The sequence below is a fragment of the Dipodomys spectabilis genome, unplaced genomic scaffold (assembly GCF_019054845.1).
Source record: "Dipodomys spectabilis isolate Male_0828 unplaced genomic scaffold, ASM1905484v1 ptg000197l, whole genome shotgun sequence".
Classification (NCBI taxonomy): domain Eukaryota; kingdom Metazoa; phylum Chordata; class Mammalia; order Rodentia; family Heteromyidae; genus Dipodomys; species Dipodomys spectabilis.
The window spans coordinates 15,689,709-15,714,341 of record NW_024870874.1 but is presented as its reverse complement, the minus strand read 5'-3'; the positions used below and the strand labels follow the sequence as shown (position 1 = coordinate 15,714,341).

At 38.6% G+C, this 24,633-nt stretch overlaps 1 protein-coding gene across 1 annotated transcript in view; it reads left to right on the top strand.

Moving 5' to 3' along the window:
* The window catches only part of Tnpo3 (transportin 3), an 85,671-nt gene that overhangs the window by 33,869 nt on the left and 27,169 nt on the right, over positions 1–24,633 (top strand). The window contains exons 5-12 of the mRNA XM_042696105.1: positions 7,640–7,783; positions 8,830–9,005; positions 9,655–9,793; positions 12,655–12,801; positions 14,622–14,729; positions 16,618–16,709; positions 18,452–18,591; positions 22,106–22,297. Coding sequence (XP_042552039.1) covers positions 7,640–7,783; positions 8,830–9,005; positions 9,655–9,793; positions 12,655–12,801; positions 14,622–14,729; positions 16,618–16,709; positions 18,452–18,591; positions 22,106–22,297 — 1,138 coding nt within the window. The remainder of the gene's footprint in view (positions 1–7,639; positions 7,784–8,829; positions 9,006–9,654; positions 9,794–12,654; positions 12,802–14,621; positions 14,730–16,617; positions 16,710–18,451; positions 18,592–22,105; positions 22,298–24,633) is intronic.

The window sequence follows — 24,633 nt, the reverse complement described above, 5'->3', positions numbered from 1 at the left end:
TAGCGCTCTACCACTTGAGCCACAGCGCCACTTCCAGCTTTTTTCTTTTTGCTTATGTGGTGCTGAGGGATCAAACCCAGGGCCTCATGCATGCAAGGCAAGTGCTCTACCACTGAGCCACCTTCCCAGCCCCATATTTAATGTTCTTATTCCCTGTCATTGAGTCCTATTTTTTCAATGTGACTCCATCAGTGTACCACCATAAAATCATGTTTTGAGTTAGTATATGTTTTATCTTTTGTCTCTTTTGAGAGATGTAGGGCTCTAGTTAGAGTGGTCAGTTCAATCTTCTGGACCAATTTCTGGGAATTGCTGCCTCTGTTATCTGCTGTTCAGTGACTACTGTGTATGCAACTTATTGTTGGCCATTGTTTATAAAGTTGCTGCCATCAGTAAACAAATCCTAGTCTGGTTCTGAATAGACTGGTCAGGTAAGTCCACATTTTTGTAGACAACAAACCCAGCTGAGTTTGTTGGCTTCTAGTGATTGGAGGCAGCTGACTTTCTCAGGAGGCACCTACAGGTGAAGCTCTTGCTTTCCAGGTGGAAAGGTTATTTGAGCATTTAATTTACATGGTAAATCTTGTCCTAAGAGAGGGATAAAACAATCTAGAATGTACAGAAAGTGGTATCTCAATCATTTGTCCTAATTTCTATACTAGAAACAGTAAGCTGCATGGGTTGCCCTGGGGCTTGTCCTATTATCCCCACCATATGGCAATGGTAATATTACTTACTAAGTGATGTTATCCAGTAGGAAGTCGATTAATTGTGTCACCACTGTCAGTGTTTCCCAGGTTCCTGTGGAGCTATTTTGATAGGAGATGCCAGAGTTAATTTTGGGGGTGGGGTGGGGCTTGAACTCTGGGCCTGGGTGCTGTCTCTCCACTCTTCAGCTCAAGGTGAGAGCTCTACTACTTGAGCCATAGCACCACTTCCCGTTTTCTGGTGGTTTATTGAAGAGTCTCATGGACTTTTCCTGCCTAAGGACTTTTCCTGCCTGCACTGGCTTTGAACCAAGATGCTCAGATCTCAGCCTTCTGAGTAGCTAGGATTACAGGCATGAGCCACTGGCGTCTGGCTGCCAGAGTTAATTTGAAGCTTTGGGCCTGGTTATTTATCATCCGAGTCTTTGGCCTGAGAGTTCATCAGACTCTCCAAAGGCCATTTGTTCTCAGGTTTGGTTTTTTTTTTTTTTTTTTGGTATCTTCTCTCCAATGTCCTTTTAGCTTAATCCTTGTTACCTTTTTTTGTTTATTTGGTTTTGTTTTGCTTGAACTCAGGACCTGGGTGCTGTTTTGGTACTGGGACTTGAACTTAGGGCCTAAGTGCTGTCCCTGAGTTTTTTACTCTCAGAGTGTCACTCTACTACTTGAGTCACAGCTCCACTTCTAGCTTTTTGGTAACTAATTGGAGATAAGAGTCTCATGGACTTTCCTGCCCAGGCTAGCTTAGAATTGGGATCTTCAGATCTCAGCCCCATGATTACTAGAATTACAGGTGTGAACAACTAGTGTTAGTCTTTTGTTTTTTTAAGGACCCTCTTTGAATTGGTTTCCATTTCTGTTCGTCCTTGTAAGCAAGTGACAACAAATTGTGAACAATTCATGCCAGTTGTTCCTTTTGCTTATTATGGTATTTTTTTAATGTCAGGAATATTCATTCCAAAAAAGTCCTATTAAGCTGGGAATTGGCTCAAGCCTGTAAATCCAGCTTTTTTGGATTTTCAAATCTCAGCCTTGAGCACAAAAGCTCAGCACCTAGGCTGTGAGGTCAAGTCCCAGTATAGGCACCAAAAAAAAAAAAGTCATATTAACTATGTGTAGGGTCTCAGAGGTCCTGGGTCAGAGTCTGTGTATTTCCTATAAGCCTGATAAACATGTCTCAAAATTCAGAAGGGTCCTTACTAGCCTTTTGTTTGGATCTTATTTAGGCTCCTCTGCTTGGGCACTCCCTACAGAGTCCTGCGAGGATGCACTTCCAATAATGATTTATCCTGGTATTTCTTGCATCTGTCTTACAGTCCCAATTGGTTCCACCATTGGTGTGGCATCATCAGGTAAGGGGACTTAGGATTCTCATCATAGAGGCTGTGCCTTGTCCATCACAAGTTGATGCTCATTGTTTGTGAGCAAGATATTCAACAAAGTTTGTAGATCTCCACCATAGCAGATGGGGATGTATGCCTTAGCTTCCCTATGTTGCCCCCCACCCACACCAACCCCTCCCCCCAAAAACACCCACCCTGTACAGGGTGCACAGATGGAGATGTTATGTTTAGGCATGACTTTGGGTGGGACGGGTGAATGTTGGATTTAGTTCTGTTTATTTCCTGATGTTTTGTGATTAATACCTGGAGTTGTAGTATCCCTTGTGCTGGATCTGGATGTTCTTTTCTTTCCCTTGGTCATGAGATAAGAGGGATAAGAGGGGAGGGGGAAGCGGGTGGTAAGGGGGAAATGCCTTGCTTGGAGCATATGAGGGAATGGCAAGAAAGAAAAGAATGGGTTTTTTTTTTGTTTGTTTGTTTTTGGTCAGTTGTGGGACTTGAACTCTGGGCCGGGATGCTGTCCCTCAGCTCTTCAGCTGAAGGCTAGCACTCTACCACTTGAGCCACAGCACCACTTCTGGCTTTTTCTGCTTATGTGGTACCGAGGAATTGAGCCCAGGGACTCATGCATGCAAGGCAAGCACTCTACCACTGAGCCACCTTCCCAGAGTTCAGGCCCCACAACCAGTATTTCCCTCCCCCTCGCCCCCCCCCGCCCCCAAAAAAAAGAGTCTCACAGACTTTCCTGCCCTGGCTGGCTTTGAACTATGATCTTCAGATCTCAGCCTCCTGAGTAGCTAGGAATACAGGCATGAAACACTGGTGCCTAGCTGAAAAGAATGTTTTTAAAACTTGTTTTTAAAGAGTGGTCAGTAAAGTGAGTTATTGGGCTCAAAGTACAGTTGTAAACATATTTAGGTACCTGTTGCTGTAGCAACCCCTTCTCCTACTACCTCCCTCTCCCCACCTTGCTAAAGGGCCCTGTTCAAACTGACTCCAAACTCTTGGGCTTAATGGATTCTCTATCTTAGCCTCACTTAATCTCCAGAATAACAGGCATGTGCCACCACTCCCAGTAGTATATAGTAAACCCATTGTCTTACTGCATTATAGGCAGTTATGATCAAACATGGCCCAAAATAGTAACAAAATTTTAAATATCAAAAGAAATTTCAAAAAGAATTTTTTAAAATAATTTTCTATTGAGATTAAGTGATTACATAAATTTCACAAATTTCACTGTATTATAGGATAGTGGTACTTAGTTAAAATCACAAACACATTTTAACCTTCACAAGGCAGATTGTCGTTATATTGGTCTATAGTTTGTGAATTCTATATGCTTTGACATTACACTATTTCTTCCATGTTGGGTGTTATGTACATTTCTTTCCTCAAAAAGAATTTTAATTCTTGCTATACAGCTTAGTTGATTTGGAGAAGCTCTCAGTCCTATTATCAGTTATATTTAAATTGTAGGATTGGATGACTGCTTTCCTGCCATTAATTTGGTGAAAACATGTTTCCTAAAAAGCAAATGGTGCCCTAAATGAAAGGAAAACGTTAGTGTAGTTAATTTAAATGATAAAGTAAAAACTTTAGATTTGTTGAAAGATGTATATCTTTAGTGGAAGTTGTATGGTCTTATAGGAAAATGAATCACAGTAGTACTGAATTCTGCATTCTGAGCATACACTGGTTTTTCCTCCTACAATCTCCTTGGAGCCATATAATCATGGATACTAAGGTTTACTGTATTGACCTTTATTATTATTATTATTATTTATTTATTTATTTTGCCAGTCCTGGGACTTGAACTCTGTGCCTGGGTGCTGTATCAGAACTTTTGTGTTCAAGGCTAGGGTTCTACCACTTGACCCACAGCTTCACTTCTGGCTCTTTGGGGTTAATTGGGAGATAAGAGTCTCACAGACTTTGCTGCCATGGCTGGCTTTGAACTGTGATCCTTATATCTCAGTCTCCCAAGTAGATAGGATTTACAAGTGAGAACTACTGGCACTTGGCTATATTGAACTTTTTGATATTCCTCTTGCTTTTCTAGTGGACCTTGGCCTGCCACTATTGTTTTTCTTTCTCCATTCCCTATTTAGTTAATACATAATTTCGATTTTTTTTTTTTTGGGTCCAGTCGTGGGGCCTGAACTCTAGGCCTGGATGCTGTCCCTCAGCTCTTCAGCTCAAGGCTAGTGCTCTACCACTTGAGCCACAACGCCACTTCCGGCTTTTTTCTTTTTGCTTATGTGGTGCTGAGGAATCGAACCCAGGGCTTCATGCATGCAAGGCAAGCACTCTACCACTGAGCCACCTTCCCAGCCCCATAATTTCGATTTTTATTTATCCTTGCTAATTTTCTTTTTCTATTGGTAGCCTTTTCTGGACTGTTACATGTGAGGCAGTTTTTGAGGCCTCACTTCAAAGTGGCAGATTTTTAAGTACTCAGAAATGAACTGATGATACCTCTTAGAAGCTTTATGATGTATTTTTATTTATTAATTTCTTTTCAAAACAGCTAATTTTAACTGTACATTTTTTTTCAGCATTCCATATTTAAATTTGAAGTTAGAAAGAAAAATAAATCCTATGTGTAAATACCATGTTGTAGTATTAATGTTGAAATGCCATTCAGGAATCATAAAAACCAAACAGTTAAGCTTACCACAGGGCTTCAAAGATTGAAGCAAAAGACTCTGTTATCAGTATGTATCAGCATTAAAAGATAAGTCTCTCAGAGGCTATAGTTTATTTTAATGAAAATTTACTACAAACTTTTATTTTTTCAGCCTTGGACCTTATTTTTAAAAGGCCCTATAGATGATTCATCCTTATAGATTATAATCCTAGTACTTAGGAGCTGAGATCTGAGAAAGAGGCTTGGGGAGTCCTATCTCCAGTTAACCAGAAAAAAAAGGCAGAAGTGGAGTTGTGGCTCAAGTAGTGAGTGTTAAAAGCCAAGCAAAGTAAAATATCCTGAGTTCAAGCTCCAAGAGCTGCACCTCAGAAGGATCCTACTATGGGAATTCTTTTCTGGTATATTCATTTGTTACTACAAAATAATACTGTTGTGATCTTCCCTGCCCCCCATTTCCTGGAATTCACTTCATTAAATATTTTATATGATCAGAGGCATAGAGGCATTACACCTTTGTGTTCCTTTCCTAAGAGTATCTAAATTGGACATTTTAGTGATCTCAGGCAACTTCAAACACCTCTAAATATTTTTGTCTTGATTACCGGGGGAACAAAGAGCCTCAGAAAAACGTACAGTAAACAAAACTGCTAAATAAACAAATAACAAAAATGAATGTCTTTTTGTTGTTGTTGATGTGATCCTGGTACTTGAACTCAGGGCTTGGACACTGGCTCTGGACTTTTTTGCTCAAGGCTGGCACTCTACCACTTGCAACACAGCTTTTTGGTGTTTGATTTGAGAGAAGAATATTGGACTTTTCCTGCCTGGGCTGGTTTTGGAATGTGATCCTCAGATCTCAGCCTCCTGAGAAGCTAGTATTACAGGTGTGAGACACTGGTGCCCAGTCCTAAAGTCTTTTAAATATATTTGGAAGGTCCACCCTAATAATCTTTTAAATATATTTGTGCCCAGCCAGGCGCATGTGTGTACACACACACACACACACACACACACACACACACACACACACACACACACACACACACACACTTGTACCTTTATATACTTTAATGTATGTACTGCTTTTCTATCCTTTTTTCTGCATTATTAAAATAAAGGATGACTTTAAAAATCATTTTTGGGGGGGTAGCATTTCAAACCTTAATATTTTTAGTAGTGTTCTGAATGTTATACCTCACTTCATCTAGTATTTCTTGGAGGATAGTAATAAAAAGCAGTCATCTTCAATGTAGATTCTATGATAAAGGAAGCATTGAAGCCCAGCACTGGTGGCTCACGCCTGTAATCCTAGCTACTCTGGAGACTGAGATATGAGGATTACGGCTCAAAGCAAACCTGGGCTGGAAAGTCCATGAGATTTTTATCTCCACTTAACCACTAGAAAACCAGAAGTGGTGCTGTGGCTTAAGTGGTAGAGCGCTTGCCTTGAGCTGAAGAGCTAAGGGACAGTGCTCAGGCCCAGAGTTAAAGCCCCATGACTGACCCAAAAAAGAAAAAAGAAGAAAAAAAAATGAAGCATTGAGTCAGCTTCTCCCTGTATAGTTTATATCTACAATGTAAACATGAATATCAGACAGTCTTATTCTTTAGACTGGTTTTCTTATTTTCATCAAGTCAGTTAACTACCATGCAATCACTGTTGCATGATAATGCAAACATAGGGCTTACTTAGTGTCAGCCTTTAGATGTAATCTGATGAACTTGGGATTCTACCCTTCCCCTACATGTGCCTTCTTAACTCCATGGCAGTTATGTTTCTAACACATTGCCTGCAAAGCTGTCTTGAGACATTTTTATCTAGAAATTATACTTTACTTGGGTAAAAACATACCACAGAAACCATCTGCACAGGAAGACAATGGACAGTGAGCTTGAACTCAGGGACTAGGCACTGTTCCAGAGCTCTTTTGCTCAAGGTTAGTGCTCTACCACTTTGAGCCAGAGCTCCACTTCTGTTTTTGTTTTGTTTAAGATCAGTTAGTTGTGGAGCTTGAACTCAGGGCCAGGGCACTGTCCCTCTTTATGTTCTAGGCTAGCACTCTACCACTTGAACTGCAGTACTACTTCTGGTTTTTGAGTGGTTAATTGGAGATAAGAGTCTCATAGAGACTTTTCTGTCTGGGCTGGCTTCAAACTGCAGTCCTCAAATCTCAGCCTCCTGTGTGGCTAGTATTACAGATGTGAGCTACTGGTGCCTGGCTTTTTTTGTTGTTGTTATTGTTAGTGCTAGCTTATTTATAGTAGTGTCACTTTTTTTTTTTTTTTTTGCTAGTCCTGGGCCTCGGCAATGTCCTTGAGCCTCTCTGTGCTCAAGGCTAGTACTCTACTAGTTGAGCCACAGCACCACTTCTGGATTTTCTGTTTATGTGGTGCTGAGGAATCAACCCAGGGCTTCATGCATACAAGGCAAGCACTCTACCCCTAAGCCACATTCCCAGCCCCGTAGTGTCACTTTCTATGTTATGACACTTGTTAGAACATAAGAGATAACAATTATGTGAAAATACACAGTGGAATACCAAGCTAATTTATTGGTATGTAGATGAATAAATACCACTTTAAAAACAATTGTATTTTTAAAAGGGTATATTGCAAAAGTGAGAAATAAACCTAATCGGGGTGAGGGGTAGAGTTGGAGTTGTGGCTCAGTTGATAGAACACTAGCCAGTGAGCAAAAACAGCAGGTTTCAAGTTCCAGCTCCAGTCTCAGATATTTAAAAAAAAAGAATAGAATGAAACCTAGTAAGTTATTTCTAAAATCTTTCTACTATGGGGTGATTATATCTACTCTGTGTTTCTATTGCTCTATTGAGAAAGAACAACAGTGGTACATTATAACACTTGCATGGTGATTATAACAATGGTGTAAGTATTATGTTTAATGTTAAATAATTCTTCTATTTTTTTATTCTATTCAGATGACCTGTGTAGAAAAAACTGGAACAGATGAGAAAATGCTTATAAAAGTCTTTCGTTGTTTGGGAAGTTGGTTTAACTTGGGAGTTTTGGACAGTAACTTTATGGCTAACAATAAGTTACTAGCGCTCCTTTTTGAGGTTTTGGTAAGTAATGGTTTATTAGAATGTTAATAATCTACAACATAGTGTTTTCATATTTCTACACTGTTACTAGAGGGTGTATTTTACAAAAGCTGTAGTATCATTTTCTTGTCATCAAGTACTAAAATAAGGATGTTAGTTTTAGTACTCAGAGTTTAGAAAATGCAATAAGATCGTTCTTACAAATAATTTAAATATTAAGATCCAACTAAAAGCTGTTTATCTTTCTTTGTTATAAAAGTATAAAATGGCGGTGTGCTGGTGGCTCACGCCTGTAATCCTAGCTACTCATGAGGCTGAGACCTGAGGATCGTGGTTCAAAGCCAGCCCAGGCAGAAAGGTCCGTGAGACACTCATCTCCAATTAACCACCAGAAAACCGGAGGTTAGCCCTGTGGCTCAAGTGGTAGAGCACCAGCCTTTAACTGAACTGCTGAGGAACAGCGCTCAGGCCCAGAGTTCAATCCTCACGAACAAAAAAAAAAAAAATGTATAAAATAGTGTTTTTTATTTTTGTTTTATATTTTTTATTTTTTCGTCAGTCATGAAGCTTGAAATCAGCACCTAGGCACTGTTACTAAGTTGCTGTGCTCAAGACTAGCACTCTACCACTTTGTGCCACAGCTCCATTTTCAGTTTTCTGGTGGTTAATTGGAGATAAGAGTCTCATGGACCTTCCTACCCAAGCTATCTTCCAACCATGATCCTCAGATCTCAGCCTCCTGAGCAGCTAGGATTATAGCCGTGAGCCATTAGTGCCCAGCTGTATTTTTATTTTCAATAAAATAAATTTCAATTATTTATTTGATACTGGGGTTGAACCTGGTAGAGCAAGAACTGTACCCACCTAAGTGTTCTTTTGCTTTTTATAGTTTAGTTTTTCAGGTAGAGCCTCATGTTTTGGCATAGCACCAGACTCCGATTGAGATTCTCCTACTACTGGGCTGTTACACATACAATGTACATTTTCAGAAGAAGCCTATGACTGCTTTTATGCTACTTGGATTACAAGGCCATATTTCTTGCTTTTGTATTCCTTTTACCTCCCAGCAACAGGACAAGACCTCATCTAATTTACATGAAGCTGCTTCAGACTGTGTGTGCTCAGCTCTTTATGCCATAGAGAATGTGGAGACTAACTTACCATTAGCCATGCAACTTTTTCAGGGAGTCCTGACGTTGGAGACTGCTTACCATATGGCTGTGGCACGTGAGGATTTAGACAAGTGAGTTATTATTATTCATCCATCATTTGTGATTCTCAGTGACTCTAATAAATACTTCATCCTATAGCTCTAATAGTCTTACCTGAATCAAGAGTGGCAAGATGGATGCAAGAGAAGTAGAATTATCAGTTTTGGAAAGTATTAATGTTTTTCAATTACAAAGGTAAGGCTGTAAGAATTAAGGATAAACTTTAAAATACCAAGTATGACTTGGTAGAAATTTTTTATGTGAATTTTTTTCTTTTGCTAGTCCTGGTGCTTGCACTTAGGACCTGGACACTGTGTCCCTGAGCTTCTTTTTGCTCAAGGCTAACACTCTTCCACTTGAGCCAGAGTGCCACTTCTGGCCTTTTCTGTGTATGTGATACTGAGGAATGGAACCCAGGGCTTCATGCATGCAAGGCAAGCACTCCACTGCTAAGCCACATTCCCAGTCCCTGTAAATATTTTGGAAATTAAGGATTTAAAATAAGTTGCAAGTAGATAATCCAAGTAAAGGGGTCCGCTACATAGAGTGTGATGTATAATGGTGGGTAATCACTACATATCACTTAACACTGAGGAATGTTTTATTTATTTGATTTATGGTGCCTAGGAATATGATATCCAGGTTTCTGACTTAGTGTTCTCATTCTTCTGTTTTCTACAGAGTTCTGAATTACTGCCGTATTTTTACTGAACTATGTGAAACTTTTCTTGAAAAAATTGTTTGTACTCCCGGCCAAGGTCTGGGAGATCTACGAACTTTGGAACTGCTTCTTATCTGTGCAGGGCATCCCCAGTATGAGGTAGTGTTTCTTACTGTGCTAAGGCCATGATTCTCCAAGTTATTGTGTATTATCTATATTCCATTACATAATCTTGTTTTTAATTAATGGGTGTAGGAATTTATAAGTTCGTTACATTTCTACCATCCAATGAGCCTCCCTACTTGCCTCCCTCTCTCTCCTTCTGTCCCTTACCAAACTCCCTCCCTTCCTTCCTTCTTTGCTTGCTTGTTGTGCTTGTTTGCTTCCTTCTTCCCTCCCTCCCTCCCTCCCCCTTTCTTCACCCCTCCCTCCCCCTTCCTTCACCCCTCCCTCCCCCTTCCTTCCTTCCTTCCTTCCTTCCTTCCTTCCTTCCTTCCTTCCTTCCTTCCTTCAATCCTTCCTTTCTTCCTTCCTTCCATACCTCCCTCCCTCCCTTCCTCCTTCTCTCCCTCCTTCCTTCCCTCCCTCCCTCCCTCCTTCCTTCCTTCCTGTACTGGAGTTTGAACTTTGGGCCGTAAGCTTGTGAGACAGGTGCTCTACCACTTGAGTCATATCTCTAGGCCCCCAATAAGTCCCCTTTCTACTCAACTTACTCTAGCGTTTTACAGCTAAAAACCACACTGTGTTAAACTGTGTCCTTTACTGTTTAAAAAACAAACAATAACAAGAGAAAAATTTGAGATAATTAACTTAAAGATAGGAAAGATTTAGTTTAACAGTTTTTGGGGTGTTTTAATCCTTGTTAATCTATTGAATCCATTTTAATCTGTTGAGTCCATTGTTTTGGGTTTATAGGAGACTGTAGTAGTGGAGATTGGTAGAAGAAAATAAACCTGTTTACGTCTTGGTAGGAGGTGTGAAAGAGGAAGAGGAGGGACTGGCTGGGTCCCAATATCATTCCCAAGGACTTGTTTTCAATAACCTACTTCCTTCCACTAGGTTCCACGCATAAAGGTTTCACCACTTCTCATTAGTACCACAGGCTGGGAATCAAGTTTTCAGATACAAGGACCTTTGAGAATACTTTGAAGATCCAAACTGTAGAATATACCAGTTCTCCTTACTATACCCCTACCTTTATACCTCAAATTTTTCTCCAAATGAGGAGAATGCAGAAAGGATTTTAAACAAGAATTTCTTGAAAATCTTTAAGAGCTGGATATGATGGTTCATGCTTATAAACCCAGCATTCCAATACTGAGGCAGGAGAAACTCATCAATTTGAAGTCAGCCTAAGTTACTTTAGCAAGGTTTATCTTTTTAAAAAAATGTTTATTTAAAGATGCTGTCATTTTTTTGTGAGTATGATACTGACGATAGCACCTAGGACGTTGTACATATTAGAAAAGTACTCTGCTACTGAACTACATCATACCTAGCCCTTGAAGTTTTTTGAAACCTGTTCTCAGTATGTAGCTTAAGACAGCTTGGGACTTGCTATGTATAGCCCATACTGGCCTCAAAAACTTATAATTCTCCCACTTCCTATATAACTCTGTGCCTTTAAGTTTGCTAGATTTTAAAGAATTTCTTCATGTACAAAGTTTGTACCTTCCAGTGAGAGCTGGACATCAGTGGCTCACTCATGTAATCTTACTTAGGAGGCTAAGATGTGAGGATAGCAGTTTGAAGCCAGCCTAGACAGGAATATCCATAGGACTCTTATCTAATTAATAAGCAAAAAGCTGGAAATGGAGCTGTGGCTCAAATAGGAATGCTATCCTTGAGTATAAAAACTTAGGGACAGCACCCTGGTCCTGAGTTCAAGCCCCAGGACCAGTAAAATAAAAAGAACATTGGGAACGATGTGTTCTTGAGTTGAGCATTATTTGTTTCATATAACTTATAAGGATATCTAAATGTGGGTGACACCCAAAACATTTTGGGAGAAGTATAACACTGTACAATAACAATCACTCCTTTAGTGCTATAAGGAAGATCAGCTACAAGTAAAAATCCCAGTCTTTTCCTCCCTTTCTCTCTTCCTCAAAAAGTGGTCAAATGAAAGTTAGATAAAGCCGGGTGCCGGTGGCTCATGCCTGTAATCCTAACTACTCAGGAGGCTGAGATCTCAGGATCATGGTTCAAAGCCAACCTGAGCAGGAAAGTCCAATAAAACACCAGAAAACTGGAAGTGGTGCTGTGGCTCAAGTGGTAGAGTGCCCACCTTGAGCTGAAGAGCACAGGGACAGCACCCAAGCCCAAAGTTCAAGTCCTGTGACGGGGGGGGGGGGGGGGGGGGGGGGGGGGGGGGGATTATATAAAAGCTTTTTAGTTATGTTAAGAGAATTACAGTTGACTTTGGCTGTTAAGAAGTGTTCTGGCCCCCCTCTCCCAATTAAAAAAATTCCTCTGATTCCCAATATAATAAAATGATTTCAGAATTGGAGAAAAATGTTTTAATTCTTCAATTTCTATTTTTCTAAAATTAACTTTGGGGGAGATATCTGAGTAAATAAGGAATATAAAGCTTGTCCTTCTGAGTGGACTTTTGGGCTGACCATGGAGAAATTTGGAAGGATAATGTAGTGAATCTAGTAGAAAAAAAATGTGGCTCTTTTTATTTTTTTGGGTCCAGTCGTGGGGCCTGAACTCTGGGCCTGGGCGCTGTCCCTCAGCTCTTCAGCTCAAGGCTAGCGCTCTACCACTTGAGCCACAGCGACACTTCCGGCTTTTTTTCTTTTTGCTTATGTGATGCTGAGGAATCTAACCCAGGGCCTCAGGCATGCAAGGCAAGCACTCTACCACTGAGCCACCTTCCCAGCCCCGTGGCTCTTTAAATGGTTCCACCTAACATGTAAAAGTATATGGTCTTTCCTGTCTGGCCTTAGTAATAATAAAACTGTCTTCTTACTCCAGTTCTTTGCCAATCAAATAAAATATCTTTTCTCTTTTGAAAGGTGGTAGAAATTTCCTTTAACTTCTGGTACCGACTAGGAGAACATTTATACAAAACTAATGATGAGGTTATTCATGGCATCTTTAAAGCTTACATTCAGAGGCTGCTTCATGCCTTGGCTCGACATTGCCAGATGGAACCAGACCATGTAAGTTCTGTCTCTACTTCAAGTCCTCATTTTCTCCACTTTTCAGAGCTAATTTGAAAAGGTAGAAAATAAAGCTGATTTTTTTTTTTAACACTTTAGTTTATAGTGAAATCAATCCCAGTAATAGACTTGGCTTATCTAGAAAAAAACTACTTCTGCTGTCAGTAATTCTTCTCCTAATAATTTGTTTGAATAGTCCAATAGAAGGAAAAATTAGGACCTATTATATGTATACACATTATCTATAAAAGTAGAAAATGTTTAACCCTGTCTACTGGTATAGAAGAAACCATGTCTAGCATATACTTGATGTACCATTATGTGGCAATTAAAAATAATGAGTATTGAAATAATTGGTATGCTAAGAATAAAAAAATCAAAATTAGAATTCTGTACTTGTGTGGGAGGAGGTCTGGGGATTGAACCTCAGGACCTTCATGCTAGCTAGCTAGGGAAGTGCTCTACCACTGAGTTATATAGCTCATTCCCAACTCTCTTCTTTTTTTTTTTTTGAGACAGAGTCTTGGTTTGTAACTCACACTGGTCTTGAACTCTGTGTAACTCAGACTGGCCTCAAACTTGCAGTCCTACTTCAGCCTCCCCAATATTGTGATTACATGAATATGATTACCATGCCTAGTTTATATTCTGTTTTAGTAGTGTAAAATATATGGTTATAAATTAAATCTTTCTGTGAGGATGCTGAAAATTACAAAATTCATTCCCCCTCATATTTATGCAATTTCTTTACTCTGATTTTATAATTAAAGGAAATAATCTATTTGCTTAGAAGAAAATATACAAGTAATATGGAAGTCTACTGGAAACTCTTCAGCCTTAATTCTTTGCATAATGTCTTTAAATTTTACCTCATTTATTTCATCTTGATTAGCTGTTGATTTCAGGACTTTGAGTACATTTAATTGCTCATAATTAAATCTGACATGCTAGTTTCTTGGTTTTAATGTTAATATTGTGTTTGAGCATTTTGTGTCTCCATAGAACTTTAGTAATGTCTAGTGTAATAATCATGTGTCCTGAGCACCCCCTCCCCATTAATTATTGTTGTTAAACTGAGAAACCCTATTTTTTTTTTACCATATCTTACTTAGAAGACCAAATTGTAAATAAAACGAGGGCTGTTCTGTTAATTGATTCTATTTTTTTGTTCTCTTTCTTATCTTTGATAATGTAGTGTCACTAGTTTTCTTAAAAATATTGTATTGTTTACACATATATGTATAGTACTTTAACTGTATAGTATTTTATAAATTACAGTGTTTTATAATTTTAATAATCATTATTTTATATGAGAAAGCCATTATTTCCTCCTCATTCCTGAACCTTATTTTCTTTATCTTAAAGCAAAATAGTTGAATTAGATAAGCAGTTTTCAAAAGTTCTAAGGACTTTTTCTAGGTATTTATGGCCCAAGATTTTCATACATGTCTTTAACCATATCAAAATTAATATCCTTTATATAGAGAGAGATGTATATTTGGATAAGACAGTTTTAAAAGTCTGAAATTCTATTTTCCTTGTGAATTGATGGTGATAATGGTTGATTTTCGTAGATCTTGAACAAAAAGCTTCAGAAACTTGGTTAGTACTAAATAGCGGATCTTCTCTTGATAGACTTGTAACTCTTCTTTTACTACTTCTCTGGTAGATCCTCTATTGTAATAAAATATTCTTGTGGTTTGAACAACTTTGGTCCATTAGGACTTGACTACTTAATGGCTTTTTCCTTACTGACTTTATAGAAGTCATCGAAAACTTCAGTAAGTTTAAAACACATGTTACCTGATTTGAAATTTCAGGAAGGGGTTCCTGAGGAGACTGATGACTTTGGGGAGTTTCGGATGAGGGTATCAGACCTGGTGAAGGACTTGATTTTCTTGATTGGGTCTATGGAGTGTTTTGCTCAGGTAAGCTCTCTCAGAGATTCTTAGGCCAGTTTTACTGACCCTTAATTGTGCTCATTTCTGTGTTTTCTGTAAATGTTCCATCTTATTTTTTTCAAACTCAGTGGCTAGATGAGATGCTAGATGTGTAGGTGCCTAGCATATGATAGCTATGTTTATTTATTGTATCTGAGCTGTTTTCAATCTATAGATAATTGCTTGTGGCTTACTCCACTAGTTTTGCCAATGAGAGCTTTTCCATTAGTATAATGGAATGGAAGGTCCGAGATAAGCTTTAAAGCTTCCAGGAAACTTAGTGAAATTTGGACCTAGCCAGGAAAAATAGACTACTTTTTCTACTTTCATAATTATGTACCATTTCCTAGTAAGACTTAGTTATTTGGCATTTCATTGTTCACACTTATGATAGATAGGTTCCTGTACAGTTTCATTTCAGAGGTGATTATCCTAAAGTAGGTTTCCCTTAGAATGAGTAACATTTGTCATGTTAAGGTTAAGATTGCAGTCATCATCATTTTGCTACTTTACAGAAGAATTTCAAGTGTTTTTCATACTGGCTGAATCATGCTTTAATGAGCTCTGAAATACTAGTTTTGATTGCTGTGAACTAACCTAAAGAAGAAAAGTGGGGAAGAGGAGAGTAACTCAATCAGAGTTTCTATATTTGGGCACTCCCTTATTTAGGAAGTGTTACTTTTTATTACAGAGCATGTTTTTTCACAATGAAGAGTTGGACACTCCTAAAAGGCAGATTCAGGGAGGTTCCTGAACCATAGGCAGGTGACCTATACTCAGATTTCAGCCCTTCTCTCATCAGCTCTGTGGCTTTGACTTCAGTTTACAAACTTAGATAAATTATCAATGTTGCCAAGATGTGTTCTGTGGAATACCAGACTAGATGTTCTTTGACAAAAATAAATAAATAAAGTTATATCATCTATTAAAATTGGGGAATACTATAAATATCTTAATAGTATATTAAAGTCATTATGAAGTCATAGAGGGGCAAAGGTTTAATTTTTTTGTAATAGTGTCTGTTACTTGACTATAGAAGGCTTTTTAAACTACTACCTAGTCACATTCCATACATAGATGTAATCTGGAAAATTCTGGGCCAGAACATCTGAGTATCCCACTAGTATTCTATCTTTTTTGGCAAGTGGCAGGGTCGAGCAGATAATTGTGCTTAGTCAGGCACTGGTGGTTCATAACTGTAATCCCAGCTACTTCAGGAGGCTGAGATCTTAGGCTCATGGTTTGAAGCCAGCCTGAGCAATAAAGTCTGTGAGGCTCTTATTTCCAGCTAAGCAGCAAAAAGCCAGAAGTGGAGCTGTAGCTCAAGTGGTAGAGTGCAGAAGAACTCAGGGACAGTGCCCAGGCCCTGAGTTCAAGCTCCAGGACTGGCACAAACAACAAAAATGAAATTGTGCTTAGATAGGGTATTGCCATAGGTATTTTTTTAAGGATCTATCCTATTTTCAAGAATTTAACCTAACTATCATTGTTGGGGCAAATAGTAGTAGAATTGTAGAGCTAATACAGATGTAGAGGATTTATGTTGTATCTCTACTTGCTATGTTTTCATATACTTATCAGCTGTCAAGACCATAAAGAGAAACTCATGTAATATGTTTTGTGTTTCCCATAGCACTTACTTTCTGGAGTAGATGATTATCTTTTTAAAGTCTTCAAGTTCTAAATAGTTGTATATCAAGTTTAAAAAAGTAGTTATTCCTAGTTAGTGAAGATTTCAAAGAATTAATATTTTTGGCTTGCTCTGACAAATTTAGAAACAAAGAGCTAGATTTCTTTTAACCTAGCTTTTCTTTTCTTGTTTGTTTTGGAATTGTTTTCCTTTTAATGGAACTATAATCTACTTCTTCTTCTCTAGTTATATTCTACTCTGAAAGAAGGCAACCCACCCTGGGAAGTGACAGAAGCGGTTCTGTTTATCATGGCAGCTATAGCAAAGAGTGTTGATCCGTGAGTCTCTGATAAGTCTTTTGCTGGGATCTGTAAATATTAAAAGGAAGGAAAATTATACCATATTTCTCTTACATGGTATATACTTAGGACTTCTTATTTCTGTAATGTCTAGTTTTAGGACTTTATGGTCTAGTTCAGCATAGCCTGAATTACTGATGTCATATTTTAACATATTTCCTAGAGTTAAAAGTAGCTTACCCTTTGGCTGGGATATAGCTTAGGAGCAAAGTGCTTGCCCAACAAGTGCAACATCCTGGGGTTGACCCCCAGCACCAAAAAAAGAAAAGATTCCCCTCCCCCCCAAAAAAAAGCAGTTTTTAAAAATCCATTTTACTATTGATGCTAGGAATAGATTGCTGATTTATTTTTCCAATTGAGGTTCCTTTGTGAAACTAGTCATGATTAAGAACTTGTTAAATTGTTAGTACTTGCTTAAAAGCAATTGAATAAGCATTAATTTTGACCTGCTTTTGTGGCCTTGGGTTAATTATCATTATAGATGTTTAATTAGATTATTCTTTCTGTTTTAGAGAGTCATTCATGAGTTTCAGAGAGACAAGGCATAGACAATTCTTTGACTTAAAAGAATAGCAAAATCTATAGGATCATTATTACTTATTGCCACTAAAATTTTTTGAATAATGTCAATTTGATTTCTAATTTCTTAGAATAGAAATTCTATTTATGACTTGAATCTTTCAGAAGTTATTTATACTGTAAATTTATATAGCATACTGACAGATACAGTGGCTCAGTCTGGTAATCTTAGCCTGAAATCAAGAGGAACTGAGTTCAAATCAGCCTGGGGCTAGGCACTAGTGGCTCAGGCCTATAATCCTAGCTACTCAGGAGGCTGAGATCTGAAGATCATGGTTCAAAGCCAGCCCACGCAGAAAAGTCTGTAAGACTCTTATCTCCAATTAACCACCAGAAAACTGGTAGTGACACTGTGGCTCAAGTGGTAGAGTGCTAGCCTTGAGCAAAGAGCTCAGAGACAGGGCCCAGGCCCTGAGTTCAAGTCCCATGAGTAACAGCAACAAAAAATCAACCTGCACAAAAAAATGTTTACAAGATTATGTGTTGACCAATAAACAGTGGGGCATGGTAATGGGCACCTGTCATTCCAGCTACAAGAACAAGGACAATGTAAATAAATAGGTGAATTGTTGTCAGAGCCAGCCTGGGCAAAAATCTTAAGCCACAGAAGTGTGGCTCCTGTGGTAAGAGCACCTGCCTATCAAACACGAGGTCCTTAGTTTAAATGTCAGTATTATCTCCCCACCGCCTGGGAGTGAAGGGAGAGGAACACATTTAGGTTAGTTACCTTTCTTAGCTACTCATTGAAATAGTACATTGGTTCTAACCCAGTAAATATTCTAGGAAATAAGTAGTTTGTGTTTATTAAGAGGTTCTCCTTACCCAGGCAAAGCGGATTCATGCCTATAATTTCTAGCTATTGAGGATTGCTGCCTGGGCAGACACATTTATGAGACTCTTATCTCCAATTAACCAGCAAAAAGCCAGAAGTAGAAATGTCACTCAACTGGTAGAGCTCCAGCCTTAAGGAAAAAGCCAAGCAAGAGTACAGTGTCCTGAGTTCAAGCCACCAGATCCCTCACCGTAATTAAAGCTATACTCCTTAATTATATACTATAGTATTTTCTCTTAAACCTATTTTGCTATCTTCTGGAACCTCTGTGAAAATCTGAAAGTTGTTAGTGTTTGCTTTCTGTTCTTAGGGAGAACAATCCTACACTTGTGGAAGTCCTAGAAGGCGTTGTCCGTCTCCCAGAGACTGTACATACAGCTGTGCGATATACTAGCATTGAATTGGTTGGAGAAATGAGTGAAGTGGTTGATCGAAATCCTCAGTTCCTTGGTATGTGTAACTATTTCCCATCTGTTGCTGATACTTCTGTTTTTTGTTTTTGTTTCTGTATTTTGTGTGTGGTTTTCTTTCTTTTACTCTTGTTCGTTCGTTCTTCTTTATTGACAGGTAGAATATTTGTATATATAAGAGTAGGTTATATAAGTTGCTTAGTTGATAAAACATTTTTAATCTGATCTGGAATAAGTGCCTTTGAAAAATTAAATCTACAGGTAGGAAAAAGGTTTGATTTTAATGCTTGACTTAATCATGAACATTTCTGTTTTTCCTGATCTTTGGCACTGTGTGTTGTACTAATTAGATCTGTACTTCTAACTAGAAGCTACTAATAGGTTAAAGTAATATAGAAGTTTTTCTGTGTTAAATACATGTTTCCCATAAAAACTAGGAATTGTCATTCAAAACACAATACTTAAATTGAAGAGTATTAAATTATACAACTTTTGGTTGCCCTTGTTGATTCAAAAAGGTAACTAAAAATCATATAATAACTTGGGAATTGGGGCTGAAAGTACAAATCATTTATCCTAACCCCCTTATTTTACAGATAAGGACACTGAGATAATACAACAAATAATTTTTCCAGGGTAACATATATCAAGCCCCTGTCATTGAAGGGATACATTCTGAAAAATATTTAAATTCCAAATTATTACCATTTTACTTGATTTTCTTTTACAAATGATCTTGTTTTGATGATGAAACAATAGCTGTGTAGTGAACAGATATGTTCCTTTTCCTCCTTTCTGTATAGAAAGCATATGACAAGAATGCTCACTTTACAACTACCATGTTCCAAATCCCTATTTTCTAATTCTTAGATTTTTTCACTTTTGTTTTGCTTCATCATTTGGCTTTCATTTCTGAACACTTTTTTACAAAGAAGCAAAAGTGCTTTTGTTTGTATTAACTTCAGTTTGTGTCCTGTAAGAAGCAAATCTTGCAGTATCTCACTCAGGTTTGTAAATAATAAGTAAACAAATGGCTGAATGTTTGTACTTTAAAGTAGTTAAAACCATGAACATTCCATTTTGGTACCCACTAAAGTCTACAGCATTAGAATTGCTTTGGTGAAGGTCTTAGACTAAACAGGTTTGATTCTTGTGAAAGGGGTAGTCAGTGCATAGGTTGCTGTGTTATATTGGTTGTTAGACTAGAAATATAGAGATAAGGGCTTTAAGACATCCCCCCCTCCCCCTTTTTTCCCTTCTTTTTGGTGCCAGTCCTGGGACTCTGTCCCTGAGGCACAGCTCCATTTCTGGCTTTTTGGTAATTAATTGGACATAAGAACCTTATGGACTTAACCTGCTCAGGCTAACTTACCTGCTCAGGCTAGCTTTGAACCAAAATCTTCAGATCTTAGTCTACTGAGTTACTAGGATTATAGGCATGAACCACTGGCACCCAGCTTAGGACATTGTTCTTATCTAGGAAATTACATTTTCTTACAGAACTGTGTATCCTAGCATCCTTTGGGCTCTCTACAGGAAAAGTAAAAGAAAGTCTCACATAATGATTTTAGCGCAGAATTTTAATTGTTATTATAAAGGTGCTATACAAAGGGCTTATCGTTACATAAGTCAGGTAAAAAATAACATTTCTTTTTAGACAATATCACCCCTTCCCTCACTCACATAATGACTTTTTAATGGGAATCTGTAGGAATGTAAAATGTTTTGTAACTATTTATGATATATGGTAGTATAGTAGTGAGTATGCTTTAATAGAGCTGTTTTAATTATGTTACTTTAGAATGTTTTCTTTCTAGATGATAATTGGGAAACTATTTTTTTGAAATGGTCCCAAGTACAATAGTAACAGATTTGTTTTATTTTATTTTTTGTTGGTCATGGGGCTTGAACTCTGGGCCTGGGCGTAATCCTTCAGCTCTTCAGCTCTAGGTGAGCACTCTACCACTGGAGCCACAGAGCCACATACCATTTTCAGGTGGTTAATTGGAGATGAGTGTCACGGACTTTCCTGCCCAGGCTGGCTTTGAACCGTGATCCTCAGATCTCAGCCTGAGTAGCTAGGATTACAGGCATGAGTCACCGACATCCTGCCCAAAGATTTTTTTTTTTTTAAATCAGTCGTGGGGCTTGCACTCTGGGTCTGGGCACTATTCCTGAGCTTTTCATCTCAAGGTGAGTGCTTTACCACTTGAGCCACAGTGCCACATCCGGTTTTTCTGGTGGTTAATTGGAGATCAGAGTCTCATGGACTTTCTGGCCCAGGCTGGCTTTGAACTGTGATCCTCAGATCTCAGCTTCCTAAGTAGCTAGGATTACAGGTGTGAGCCACTAGCACTGGGCAAGTAACAGAATTTTTTACAAAGACATTATTCTTTTGATTTCTTTCTTTTTTCTTTTCTTTTTTATTTTTTTGTCGATCGTGGGGCTTGAACTCGGCTGGGCGCTGTCCCTGCGCTCTTCAGCTCAAGGCAAGCACTCTACTACTTGAGCCACAGTGCCACTTCCTCTTTTGTTTTTTTGTTTTTTTGGGTCCGGTCGTGGGGTCTGAACTCTGGGCCTGGGCGCTGTCCCTTAGCTCTTCAGCTTAAGGCTAGCGCTCTACCACTTGAGCCACAGCACCACTTCTGGCTTTTTTCTTTTTGCTTATGTGGTGCTGAGGAATCGAACCCAGGGCCTCTGGCATGCAAGGCAAGCGCTCTACCACTGAGCCATCTTCCCAGCCCCAACCACTTCCTCTTTTGATTTCTTTTTTTTTTTTTTCTCCCGGTTGTGGGGCCTGAACTCTGAGCCTGGGCACACTGTCCCTCAGATCTTCAGCTGTAGCCTAGCGCTCTACCACTTGAACCTCAGCCCCACTTCCAGCCTTTTCTGCTTATGTGATGCTGAGGAATCGAACCGAAGGCCTTATGCATGCAAGGCAAGCACTCTACCACTGAACCACCTTCCCAGCCCCATCTTTTGATTTCTTAAATTAAAAAAAAAAATATTGTGCTATGAGGTTACTTTAAAATATTCGGAAAATGTTCTCTAACCATAGTGTTTTCTGTAGAAAACATTCTGGTTTTTATAAAGGAAGGTTAAAAAATGAGTAGAATTCTATAGAAATTTACCTGTGCATTCAGTTTTTTAAAACACATCTGATAAAAATAAAACAGTTAATTTATTTAGAAGTACTACAGATTCTATATTTAAAAGACATTTGTGACTAGAGTCAAATATAAAAATGTCAGCTTTAGACAGTATCATTGTCCTTAATAATGTAGGTTGTCTTAACAAATGATTCATCTCTAAGTATAATGATAGCTGTCTAAACTTTACATTCTTTCATATATTACTGTATTCTTGAAATTAAATGATCATATATGCTCTTAGGGTTTTTCAAACTGTTTTATGAATCCCTAAGTTTAGATTGGGGAAGACATGAACAATGAAATAGGGCCTGCCTGATACTGTGTCAGTGAGATCAGCTCCAGTTGTGTAAATTTCTTCTCTGACTTTCATATATGTAATTTCTACTTGACTTTACTTCTTAGACCCAGTGTTGGGCTATTTGATGAAAGGCCTGTGTGAAAAACCTCTGGCTTCTGCTGCAGCCAAAGCCATTCATAATATTTGCTCGGTCTGTCGGGATCATATGGCTCAGCACTTTAATGGACTCCTGGAGATTGCTCGCTCCCTTGATTCATTCATGTTGTCGCCAGAAGCTGCTGTGGGCTTGCTAAAAGGTATTTACTGGGACTGGGAAGGTGGCTCAGTTGTAGAGCGCTTGCCTTGCATGCATGAGGCCCTGGGTTCGATTCCTCAGCACCACATAAGCAAAAAAAGAAAAAAGCCGGAAGTGGCACTGTGGCTCAAGTGGTAGAGCACTAGTCTTGAGCTGAAGAGCTGAGGGACAGTGCCCAGACCCAGAGTTCAGGCCCCATGACCGGACCCAAAAAAAAAAGGAAATAAAAGGTGTTTACTTAGGATGCTAAATAGTAAGTGTCTCCTAAGCCACCATTTGGATTTATCTTACATCAATCATATCATAGTTTTTCAGTTGTAATCTATCTACTTCATTGTGACCTTCCTATTCAAGGTAGAGTGCTAAATTATATATGGTCTCCTTAGAGTATTTTATGGCTATTTAATTGATTAATACTGCTTTCAGATCTAGGTTTTGGGTTGTAAACACATTTGAACCAAACATGATTGCTTTTTAAATTTGGGCAAGTATTTAAAACTGACAGTGCTGTATGAAAGTGGTAAGTGGATATTGGAAAGTATACATGGATCATTGCTAAGTCAGAAACCAAGGAATTCTGGTCTCTAAGCAGTCTTTATTATTACCTAATAGCTTCTACTACTGAACGTTGGCCTATCCACAGCAAAACAGCCAATTGCTGGTAGGAACAAACTGATAGAAGTAGTGATACAAGGTTAAGGAAAAGACTTAGAATAGACTTGAATCACACCTATTAAGTGGTAGAGTGCTTGCCTAGCATGCAGGAAGCCCTGGGTTCCATTCCTCAGTACCACATAAACAGAAAAGGCTGGAAGTAGTACTGTGGCTCAAGTGGTAGAATGCTAGTCTTGAGCAAAAGAAGCTCAGAGATAATGCCCAGGCTCAAGCCTAAGACTGGCCAAAAAAAACCCCAAAAACCAAAAAGAAAAGGATTATATTTATTTTGTTAGTAATCAGTTGTCAGTCACTTATCAATAATGGCTTCTAAAGAGAAAATACTTCATAACCAAACTGTCTGAAGACAAATTAGCATGCCTTATGATACTAAAATTCTTGTAACTGGTAAATTAATATGGGTCAGACTATATCAAAGAATTTAGTCACAAAATGTATGCAATATATTGTTTTCTAAGCCTCAGTAAACAGTCTTTCTTAGAGTGGATGACCTTTTATGCAAACTAATTTTATTCTCTTATTTCTATATGATTAGGTTCCTCACTAGTGTGTATGATTTATCATGTATTTTTTCGTTTTTGTTTTTTTTTTTTTTTTTTGTTAGTCACAGGGCTTTGAACTCAGGACTGTCTTTGTCCCTGAGGTCTTTTGCTCAAGGAGTCACAGTGCCCCTTCTGGTTTTCTAGTGGTTAATTGGAGATAAGTTTCCATGGACTTTTCTGCCTGGGCTATCTTCAAATCCTAGCAACACCAGAGTCGCTAGGATTACAGGTATAAGCGACCAGTGCCCAGCTCCAAGTGTATTTTAGATCTAGCTTCCACATATGAGAAAAAAAACATGTGTCCTTTGTGTGATATCCCACTTTAACCAACAGCTTGGTATGTGTTTGTCATCCCAACCCAGGCAACAGAGTGGTGAGACCTTGTACTCAACGGAGTCTAGGTGTGGTAGGCATACTTGTCTCACTTGTCGTCACGCATAGTGAGACCGAAGAACAGTCCTAGGAACGCACAGGCACAGTGCCTATGTGCATCTGATCTCATAGAATAATATTTATCAAAATGAACTCCAGGAAATGGAAACGAGTTTTTTTTCTTCATTGCTGTTTTTGTTTTCTTTCTGCTTTGTTCATTATTTGTCTTTGGGAGGGTAAACAGGGGCATAGGATTGGGAGGGATAAAGGGTGAATAAATGCAGTAATAGTACTCACTAGACACTATGGTGAAAATGAACTACACAACTTTTGGGTAAGGACAGGAGGGAAAAACTGGGAAAGAGAGAGGGAAGGGGTAACATTGTTCATAAAGAAATGTACTCCTTACCTGAGTTATTTCATAATAGCAACAATTTCTTTTTCTTAATGAGGGCTTATGAGCTTTTCTCCAGGGAATCAACTCCCAAATTCATGAGCCACCAGGCCTTGTTTATATATGGGGAACTTTTAAAATAACATCCTTTCCTTTTTTTTTTTTTTGTCGGTCATGGAGCTTGAACACTGGGCCTAAATGCTGTCCCTCTGCTCTTCAGCTAAAGGCAAGCACTCTACCACTTGAGCCAGAGCGCCACTTCCAGTTTTCTAGTGGTTTATTGGAGATAAGAGTCTCACAGACTTTCCTGCCCGGGCTGGATTTGAACCACGATCTTCAGATCTCAGCCCCCTG